The sequence below is a fragment of the Diabrotica undecimpunctata genome, chromosome 7 (genome assembly GCF_040954645.1).
Source record: "Diabrotica undecimpunctata isolate CICGRU chromosome 7, icDiaUnde3, whole genome shotgun sequence".
NCBI lineage: Eukaryota > Metazoa > Arthropoda > Insecta > Coleoptera > Chrysomelidae > Diabrotica > Diabrotica undecimpunctata.
Genome location: NC_092809.1, coordinates 53,023,553 through 53,034,846, shown reverse-complemented (window position 1 = coordinate 53,034,846; position 11,294 = coordinate 53,023,553). Strand labels below are relative to the sequence as shown.

At 29.9% G+C, this 11,294-nt stretch overlaps 1 protein-coding gene across 1 annotated transcript; it reads right to left on the bottom strand.

Annotated features, from left to right (window-relative positions):
- Positions 1-945: 945 nt before the first annotated feature.
- On the bottom strand, positions 946-9,602 carry LOC140445356 (endocuticle structural glycoprotein ABD-4-like). The gene is made up of 3 exons (XM_072537331.1): positions 9,454-9,602; positions 2,046-2,173; positions 946-1,290 (listed from the first exon to the last, which is right to left on the bottom strand). The coding sequence occupies exons 1-3, from the start codon at positions 9,460-9,462 to the stop codon at positions 1,011-1,013; spliced, it is 417 nt and encodes a 138-aa protein (XP_072393432.1). The 5' UTR covers positions 9,463-9,602; the 3' UTR covers positions 946-1,010.
- Positions 9,603-11,294: the final 1,692 nt, after the last annotated feature.

Genomic DNA, 11,294 nt, shown 5'->3' with positions numbered 1-11,294 from the left:
TAAGTATCAAAGGACGAAAACTTGAGTACTTAGGACATGTGATGAGAGGGCAAAAATACGCATTATTACAACTTATTATGCAAGGCAAAATCCGAGGAAAGCTAAATGTGGGAAGACGAAGAATATCCTGGCTTAAAAACTTAAGGGAATAGTTTGAATGCAGTAGTGCAGAACTTTCTAGAGCGGCAGTCAACAGAGTCCATGATGATTTCCAACGTTCGATAGAAGATGGAACTTAAAGAAGAAGAAGCAAGCTCATGGACTACATACAAATGAAAAACACATCATTTTTTAAAGAGAATATGCAGCAGCCTACTACTAATGCAATTAATGATGATTAAGGCGTACACTTTGTTTGACGGACAATACAAAAAAAAATATTTTTTTTTATTTCTGTCCTGAAACAACATAAGTCATTTTTTTAAAACCATAATGTGACAAAAAATACGTAATGCGTAATGTACAGGATAGTGAACTGTTATTGTTACAGTAAATTTTTAAGCAGTTTTTCTTACAGCGCTTTAAAACAGTTTTTTGTAATTTACTCAAAACTATAATTTCGGACTTATGTTATGTTGTTTCTGGAATGACCGATTCAATTGTCATATTAGTTGCACACAGCACCAATTTATAAATATTTTAGGTTAACACTAATAATTTCTTGATTTAAAAATTTTTTGGAAACAATTTCCGTACCTATTTGAAATTAAAACGCCAAAACAAATGTAAAATGTAATTCCCATTGCAATAAATGTGTTTTGACGGAAAATACGTTACAAAATTTTAGTTTTGTTATTGCAATGAGCTTTATTGGCTACTATATAATTATATATATATATATATATATATTATTATATACTATCAAAAGTGATTTTATTATCACTTAAGTATTGTGTGGGTAATCCTTAAAAAACAGTCTGAAGAATAGAACTTATTTACAAATAGTTATTTTTTAAAATATATTTTATTTACAAAATATTTACAAAAACTGCCATTTATCTAACTAAATTTTAAACTTTGTTTTGTTCTTTTTCGTCTTCTTCAGATGGATGAGCTTTAAGATATTCCAGAAGTCTTACGATCGCTGGTGGGATTGGTGGAGGAGTGGGAAGAACGTCTCCTTGAGGTTGGAACCCGTCTTTGTTGGCGATGTAGGAGATTTGTACCTTGTTGCCTTCATTGTCAGTGTATTCATAACCTCCTACAACTTCCAATTCAGATTCATCGGGCTTTTCGCCGGCCTTAACTGTTCCTTGCTCGTGAGCGATTATGTTATTTCCGGTTTCATAACTAAAACAAAAATGTTGCTTTGTACAATTTTCAGGTATATGTATCTATATATTATAACTAAGATGGTAAAATTCTATGATGATAAAATATCAAGTACATTTAAGGTCAGAGGTAGATAGTCATGAGATACCATGAAATTTTTAAAGACAGAATGTGTGTCTAAAAGTCGCATTATCGCAAGAAACTGTGCTGGTATAAAAAGATCATGATTCAAAAGTTTAGATACAATATCTATGAATTACCCGTTTGCTCTCTAGATGATGCAAAAGCTTCTTGTTATGAATAATTACATATATCGTAATATCGTAAGGAGCAAGGGATTAGACGAATATGACACAAAACTCATAGCTAACATAATATATTGGCTCACTACATGCGATAGTAGGATTTCATAAGCCTATTGATGCTTTAAGCCTATTATATGCGATAGACAAGAGTGTATATTTTCATGTACTATCAAGATCACATAAAATAATTAAATTATAAACATGGTATTTCTGACATAAATGAATAGTAAAACAGAAAGCCAAGCCATGATTGCCAACATTTGCAGTAGAGAGGATAAACTATAAAGAAAATGATTTCGAGCTGACGATAAAATTAAGCATAGTGTGGTTCTTTATGCCAGTATTCAATTTTTGAGAGCTTAAAGACTAATTTAAAATATTTTTATGGATGATCTTAACATAATGTTTACTATTGTTTCTTGTAACATGGGTATGGGCACACTGTACTTTCTATAATATTTAACTTACTTCCAGCTATAGGATCCGTCCGCATTTACTCCTTCGTTTTCGAATTTAACTATTGGAATGGGTTCCTTGGTTGGTTCTGCTGGGGCAGCTACGCAATATGCGACAGAAATGGCTAGAACTGCAAAGATCTAAAAAAAAGCTTCCAGTTAATTAAGCATGATATGTTTGGTTACTAAATTTATTGTTCATTTAGACAGATAAATAAAATTAAGGCATTTATCTCATTGTGTTGTAACAGGCAATGTTAACAGTTGTTTTATTGACAAAATAAATATAAAGAAATCGACAGAGGACTAACAAAATCATAAAATACCAAAAATATTAAAGAGAAAGAAAATATCTTATTTCCATTAAAATAATAATAATAGAGATTATATTTTTAGATTGCTAGGAGAGACCTCAAACTAATACGAGCAACATAGACCAAAATGGTCTATGTTGCTATAAAGCTAAAATGAAGAAAACATTTTAAATATTTAAAAAAAAGCAGATTCCTTAGGTTATAAATGTGAATCTTTATGAAGAAAATACTAAAAATTCACACATTTACTAAAGAGTTGAATCTACACAAAAACCGTCCAATGAAAAATTGTGAGAAAATAAGTAAAGACGAAAAAAAAAATATCATGAAAGCTAAACATAATGGCTTAAGTGCAACTACAATTATCTATTTGGTGCAAAAATAAAGTAGTGAAAATGTTATCCAAATTTCGAAATAAGCATCTGAAGAAGGAGATAAGGTGTGACAAGTACAAAGACATAGGCAAAGGAATAGAAGTAAATATTTATAACATAAATTTAAAAAGTATTGCACTTTAAAATACTCAGACTTAAATATGTATAAAACAAGACCAAGCAAATTGGGCGTTTTTAAAATTAGTGCACAGCGAAAAACCTGTACAATTTGCACACGAAGCATTATTAGCAAAAGAAAAAGGATATAAAATTAATCGTCTAGGCCGAAATATGAATTATAGAGAAAGCAGGAAAACAATATTTCAAATAGTACCCGCAAAAGTTTAAAAAAGGAAAATCAACTACCGCGACTAACCTGAAATTAGAAAATATAAAAGAGAAATGGGACAAGGCCTGGGCCAGACTTGTGATTTTTTGTCATACGTCCTTTGGTTTTTCCATTTAATATATAAATCAGGAGACACGCCTAAAGAATCATTGGTTTCGACGTTTATTTTCTTCCCTAAGTTTGAATTTCTTAAAATCGACGGTACACAAGAAGCAGTTTTTACGGTCAATTTATTAATATAGAGATGCTAAAAATATAATATTTACGTCTGTTTTATAGATTATAATAAGGCGTTTTCTAAAGTCCATTATGAACAGCTTGTGAATGTCTCAAAAGCAAAACAAATCACATTAAGACCAAAGAAAATCTCTGTTATAAACAACGACCAATTATACGCATTAATGAAAACACAGCAGATGAAATCGAGATTAAAAAAGGGATGAGACAAGTTTGTATAATATACTGTCACTCTTTAATGAAGAATACTCTGAAGCAATTTTGAAAAGGACTCTCGCTGCAATAAAGATCAATGGAACACCAACTATTAAGAACATTATTTTTGTGAATGATACTGTTATTTTAAAAGAAAATCTTAAAGATTTGAAGACAATGATAAACAAGATATTTGATTAGGCCAAAGAATATGGCCTTTCAATAAATATCAAGAAAACAACATTTATGAAAATTTCAAAACCATTACAAGGCAATAATGAAACCTTACCAGTTAACAACAAAACTTTTGAACAAGTAGATAATACCAACTATGTAATTACACAACTTAATTAGTTATGCAAAGAAGTGTATAAAGGAGAAGAATCTCATGGCCGCGCAACTTGCAGAAATGGTATGGATACTCATCTATCGAACTTTTTAGGGCAACTACATCCAAGATAAGAATAGGCATAAAGGTTACCAGCCTTCTCTGCAGAGATGCTACGTAAACAATAAATACAAAAAAAAGAGCAATAAAAACTGAATAATAAAAGCTAAAGATTTAACATCTCAATAACCACGACAGACTGAGATCCACAAATCATTGCGCATTTCTAAAAATTCATCGATTATATTTCTACAAAACGAACACAATTAGAATAACCAACTTCCTTTACCGAGTTAACCATTGCTTATCAACTTATTAAATAACAAGTATTTGTTTAAAGTAATTACTTATTAGATGAAGGTTCACAAATACATGTAAATTTAATGCTATAAGTATGTATATTCGCTCAGGATGTAGGAGGTGAGTATCTATATAATTTACTAGACTTCGTTATTGACATATTTAAAATAGTACTTTGATATCGTTATTCAAGTTAACCTTAACTGCTAATAAATAATATATTATAAACAAAAAAAATTAATTAAGGTAATCAAAACAAAAACTAATAGGTGATGAAAGTTTTTCAAAATTTCAACAGAATAAAATATGTGCAAAATATGCACACGCAAAATTAAAAATAGACTTCTAATCTTCTTCTTCTTCAAATGTCATCTCTGCTAGAGAGGTCGACCATCATCATAGCTATTTGGAGTTTTTTGGTTGTTTCTATAGCAAACAACCAAAGAAATGGTCAAAACCAACTAATACCTACTCAGGAGTTCTAAATCTATATTGATAATTCATTGAAAGACACAACAATAACAGACATTAATATATTAAACAAACAGTCAACACAATGCAATAGGCTCAAACTAAATAATATCCAGTAAACAAAAATGAAGACAAACTAAGTCAACGTACAAAAACTCTAATAGAACTAAGGCAACAGATGAAAGGTGATAACAGTATAAGCAAAGAAGCGCTAAATAAAATAAATTAGACGACGCTAAATAAAATAAATAACGGCAATGAGAATAGACATAAAAAATTACAAAATAGAAATAACTAAACATGCTATATAGCAAAATAAGGACAAAAAAGTTTTTAAAAGGAGCATGCAAAATAAAAAATTGGAATTAGCCAACTAAGAAACAGAGCTGTAGGAGAAACTGCGAAGAGAGATAAAATAATAACAATGATTTAAGAGTTTTTCATAAACTTATATAGATCAACAGAAAACGCAACCTACAATTACAGTAAAAGTCTGGGTAATAAATCAAGGATTAGATTTAATGCCCGAAATAATTAATTCGGAAATCAGGAGATGAAAATGAAAAATACCAGAACACCAGGCGAAGATGGAATAGTGTCAAAAGCACTAAAAATTGGAGAAGATATATTCTTAAAAAATAACACGACTTGTTTACATCTGTTTTCACAACGCCAATATTCCAACAGACGGAATTAACGCTACTATAATTCCATTACACAAAGCAGGAGACAAAGAAAATTTATAGAATTACAGACAAATTAGCCTCCTCAGCCATGCTTTAAAGCATTTGGATTGGCTAACAAAGGAAATAAAAGTATATCGAGAATATCTAAACAACTTATGTTTCGCCAAAGATATAGTCATAATACCTGAGGATCTAGGAATAGCAAGAGAGAGTACATAAACAGAAACTCGTGGTTACTGCATTAACTATGAACATTTCGAAAACATCACAAACAAAAATGGAGCGATCCATGTTAGGAATACTTCTGCGAGACAAAATAAAAGAAAAAGATAAATATTAGGATAAGAACCAAGGTAACTGACGTCATCGAAAGGATAGCCAGACTAAAATGGATATGGACAGGACACCTAGTTAGAATGGCAGATGAGTAATGGAGAAAGAGGTTTTTGGAATAAAGACCCAGGGAATACAAGAGAAGTGTCGGTCGACCACTTACACGATGGGCTGACGATATAGGAAGGGTAAATAAAATCTGGATAAGATGCCTATGTTCAGTAGTGGACTTTTGAGACTGGATGATGGTGATTCGTACTTTAGAGATGGATGCTCTGAAAAGTTTATTTAATTTACATCCATACCACTAACTCAGGTTGCTCAGGTATGATATTATACGTCTCCCTACGCTTCTCTTTCTTTGGATTTTTCTCTGCCCAATCAAAACGCTAGGGTATATCATACACTTACAACTTGAAGAATTTCAGTTTTTTCATTGGTGTCGCATTCAAAGTATATGATATTTTAATTATCTTCAAATATACTATTTGTAGTATTCCAATAACAAAACTAAAAAGTTGTTATGAAATGTTTCAAATGCAGATGAAAGATGAAGAAAAACAACTAAAGTAGCTAAAAAATTAAAAACTAGTCCTTTACAAAATTTAAAAAATGCAGAATTATGCATTTTTTTTATCTTGTGCCAAAATACCACATTTGTAAGATTAATAGAAAAAAACTAATAGTACTAAAGGTAAACACAACATTAGTACATCCTATATTTTTTAGTGTTTTAAAAATATCTTCAATATTAAACCTAAAACAAAACTTGTTATATAACTACAGAAAACAAACAAACGATAAATCAAATTGAGGATGATTCAGACATACTGAAAAATGACATTGAGTATAGAAAGGTATGCAAATGAAAATCTAATATCTAGTCACAACTAAATTGGTACCAATACTTATAATAAATGGTACAATAGCTTTGGGAATATTAAACATTTTTTGCAATTTATGAAGAGATTTATGTTTACTTGTATACTTTGAAGTTTGGATACTCACAAAAAAAAGATATAATTCAGCAATAATTTGTTTTATTAAGTACTTTAGATTGCTTGATCGAGTCTGTCATAATAAAATAATAGTTGACCTTAATATATTATTTTGTATAGAAATGTTAAATAAAAGTGGTAGATACACACTTCATGGTCCAAACCAACTTAAACGTATGTACAAATAATGAATTAGACACAGACAATATTTACACTAACATGCTTTTCATGGCAATCTAACAAAATTATAAATGAAAAATGAAGAGTAAATGAAAGAATAATGGACCGTAAGGGTAAATATTAAAGATTCTGTTATAAAGACAGAGAACGCAACTATTAGAGCGCAAGAAGAAAGTCAAAAACCTTGAGTGACTCAAAAAATACTGGAAATCATGGAATAAACAGGAAAATGTAGAAACAAAAACCTAGACAAGTACAGAGGAAAATATTTATTAATAAGAATCATAATCAAAGAAGCTAAGAAAAAGTGGATGATTGAAACATGCATTGAAACTATAATTTACATAAAAAAGTCATAGAATTATCTGGAGAATCACGAACGAACACACCTAAACAGTTAATTAACAAAACCAATAAACCTAATAATAACCCATTTGAAATATATTAAGTTTGGACTAAACATATTGAAGAACTTTTCATGGAGACATGACAAATTGATAGCGGGGAAGCTCTAATAATATTAAAATCTGAAGTCCAACATGCTATAAACTCAAAATTGCGAATGCACCGAATGGAAAGAGACAGAGAAATTTTGACAACCGTTCACAGAAGAAAGACAGCAAATTTGGGGTACATACGGAAATTAATTATGCAGGACATGAAGGATTATGAAGGATAAAGTCAAAGAAAAAAGGGATCCTGGTAGACGATAAATATACTGGCAAAACATTCGCGACCGGACCGGGTTAAACACACAGAAGCTTTTAAGAAAATCAGAAGATACAGACGAATTTGCAATGGTTTTAGCCAATGGTTTTTCAGTAGGGCAATAAAAGCCGAAAAAGAAAAAGAAGAAGAAGGGTTATCAATTCCATATAAAATTTATTTGTCTTCCGGTTTTTTTTTTAAATTTCTAAAGAATTTGACCTATTTGACGATTTCAAGAAAGATATATGACGGAAGTTTGATTTTGCATTGTAATTTGTAACAATAATTTCTAATAACATGATTTACGTTACAAACACATAACATGATAGAGTGTACTAGAAAAAACCAAGGTACTTTAAAGGTCAGCTAGTTTATCCTAGTACAACTAACCCAAAACTAAGTACACAAAAAGTCCAAACAACCTCAACACGCAAAAACAAATGAAAAATAAGACAAAAATTGGCAAATTAACGAAGAAAAAACTAAAAATTTATGATATAAAAAAGTACATTAGATAATGAAAAAATATTATTTATATCACAGAAAGTGAGTGAAGGGATGAAATATTACAAACCTAAGTAGAGGTACGACAAGAAACTGGAGGTTAAATATAAACTACAAAATTTCATTAAACTACAAATTATTATTGGAAGTAAGTAGCAAGAATATTGCAAATATGTACTCAAAAAAAATGATGTAACAAGTTTATAAAAATATTAAGCAGATGATTAAAGAAGAAAAACTTAAAATCATTTTAAAAATTTTAAAACTGACGAAGAAATAGGAAAATTTTAAATAAGAAAAATGTAATATACATTAAAAAAATAATATATGTAATAAGCGTATTGCTGAAAATACTGACGGCATGGTTTTGATTTTAGAATTTGTGTAGCAGATGATGCAAGTAACATAAAAATACCTTTTTTAGAAACAGCAAGTGAGTGATGGGATAAAATATTACAAACAAGGAATCTGATCATATATACGACAAGACACTACAGATTAGACACAATGTACAGAATTAAAGAAAATATTCAATAAAAAATGTTAAAGAAACATTTAAAAATCTACAAAATAAAATAAAACTCAATATGGATTTGCCTAAAATAATTAAGTTGCAAAAAGTTTGCGTTTAAATAAAAGGGACAAAGTAGAATCTGCTATATATAAAATGAAAATTAAAACATAAAAGAAACATAAAACTTGACAAAAATTAAATATGTATAAATAAAAAATAAAAAATAATTACGGAAACGTTTACTAGGAAAAATTATATTGAAACATAAATATTAAAAACACGAATAGCAAGGGAATGAAGCGATAAGGTATTATACATGACACCCAACCAGAAATTAAGACAAATGACTGCTGATTAAAAAAGAAAACCAAAATTCAAATAAATACCCAATAAACAAATATGACAATAGTTAAAATTGTACTAGGAGAAGAGATGGAGAAGAGAACGAAAATGCGTAAATTGTATGTTGTATGCTTTGAATAAAATGTAATATTAAAACAATGTACTAGGTTGTCTTTCACAACGAGAAGCAGAACGAGAAGCAACAACTAAAAAATTAGAAACACATTTTTATTATTTTAATAATAACCTTAGCGAATTTAAATGAAGCAAACGCTTTTAATATGAAATCAGAAAACTTTTATGAGAAAAGCAAAAATTAGGTCCCGTTATAATAATAATAATCGTAGTTGGAACATTACTACTAAAAAAATATTGATAATTTCAATAAGTTTATGAGTAAGTAAGTATTCGGCAAAACAATCAATTATCCGTAATAGTTTTTTGTTATATACAAAAAACTTAAATTCAATGGATTAAAAATAAGTTTTTCACTTAAACAATCACAGTAATTCACTACACAAAACCTACCAATTTCATTTTGCCGATTTTATGAACAAATTACTACTATAATGTTTTGATTGAGCTTGAAGGTATTTATATTTTTAAAAAATCCTTTCCCCACTCCCGCTGGGGTCAACCCGAAAAGTAATATTGTTTATCAGATAATTATAGTCACACATGAACTTTAAAACATCATTGCGATACGGCTGTAAACAGCTCCAAGCGATGGAGATGACACCCATGTCTGGGAGTTACGTCATGGGCGTTCTTATGGGGAAAATATCTGATTCTTCGACGCAGTTTCGAAATTTCGGTGTAATGCATGCGTGGTAGGTGCATTCAGAGTCCCCAAGGTGAAAATGATTATTGGATTAAAGATTTTTTTGTTAACTACCTACTTTGGGTTGAAAAATTTCATCTTTGGACATATACGGAAAAAATTTATTATTAAAATAATGTAACGGTAATACCATTACCATATTTGGATTGTTTTTTTTTTAATATTTTGATCATTCGGTGGCCGATATTTCACATTAAATAATTTATGTTAACTTTAATATATTGTATACAAAAGTAAATTATTCGGCTTACGAGAGACTACTTTTTACCCTCCCTGCTCTTATTACTACTTTTTCATATATTTTTCAATCATAATTTACACTGACCGGCAAAAAAAGTGGCCACCCTATAAATTTCCGAAAATAAAATTTCTTTGAAAGTTTTATGCACTGTTTCATATTGTATATTCAACATCTTTTATTTGTAAAACAAAAATGGCCATTAGGTACTGCTTGATTCCTTAGCATAATTTATTTAATTGGAAGGCTACAAAAGAAAATGTTGTAATATCAAAACGAATGTACAAACAATAAAAATTACAATTGGACTTGAACAAAATTGTCTAATAACGGGTATTATGCCCTAAAACATCAATATAATCGGTTGCATATTATTTGGAAGGAAAATGAATAAATTTTGAATAAAAACTTAGAAGACAAGATCTACAGATTGATGACAACGTAACAATCAGAGGAAAGGATCAATTCTAACACTTTGGGTTTATAATCACAAAAAAGGCAACAACAGAGGAAGAAATTACACAAAGATTCGGACAAACTAGAACAGCAATCCGACAACTTAACTCAGTATGGTGGGATAGACACCTAAATATAAAGACAAAAACACAGATTTAAAAAACATTAATGCAAAGTATAATGACATATGGGGATGGAAATTGGATCATAAAGAAGAAAAACAGTAGTAAGATAGTAGAAACAGAGATGGAATACCTGCGAAGATGCTGCGGAGTAACAAGAATGGATAGGAGAATTAATGACGAAGTAAAGCAAAGAACATCAATAGAAACAGACATACTAACATATATAGAACAAAAAAGACTAAAATGGTATGGACATGTAAGAAGAACTAGCGATAGCAGATGGATAAAGAGAATAACCGAATTGAGCCCCATAGGAAGGAGGAAAAGAGAACGACCCCGAAAATCCTGAAGAAACGAAGTAGAAGACGCAATGAGTAAGAGAGGCCTAAACGTTAGAGAATGGGACAACAGAGAGAGATGGAAACGGTTAAGCGAAGAAAGGCAGTGGATACTGTAGAATTCCTGAATATATATATGATCCAAAAAATTCAAAAAGAATTTGTCCAGGAGGAAAAATTTTATTGTTACAATTTGTTTTAAAAAAAATGTTTAAAAAAATTTAAACAACTTTTTGCCTGGGCAACCTCTTGAACCTTATTTTGGTGATTACGCAAAGTGATTATGCAAAAATATCTCATGAGAATATTTTTCCGAACGAACCGAGCTTTTCGCTTTATCTAATACAAGATCTATTTAATCTATCCAAAGC

Excerpts from the sequence above, each read along its gene's own strand:
- LOC140445356 (XM_072537331.1), bottom strand. Across the intron at positions 1,291-2,045 it reads GACGGATCCTATAGCTGGAA|TTATGAAACCGGAAATAACA; the intron begins GTAAGTTAAATA and ends TTTTTGTTTTAG.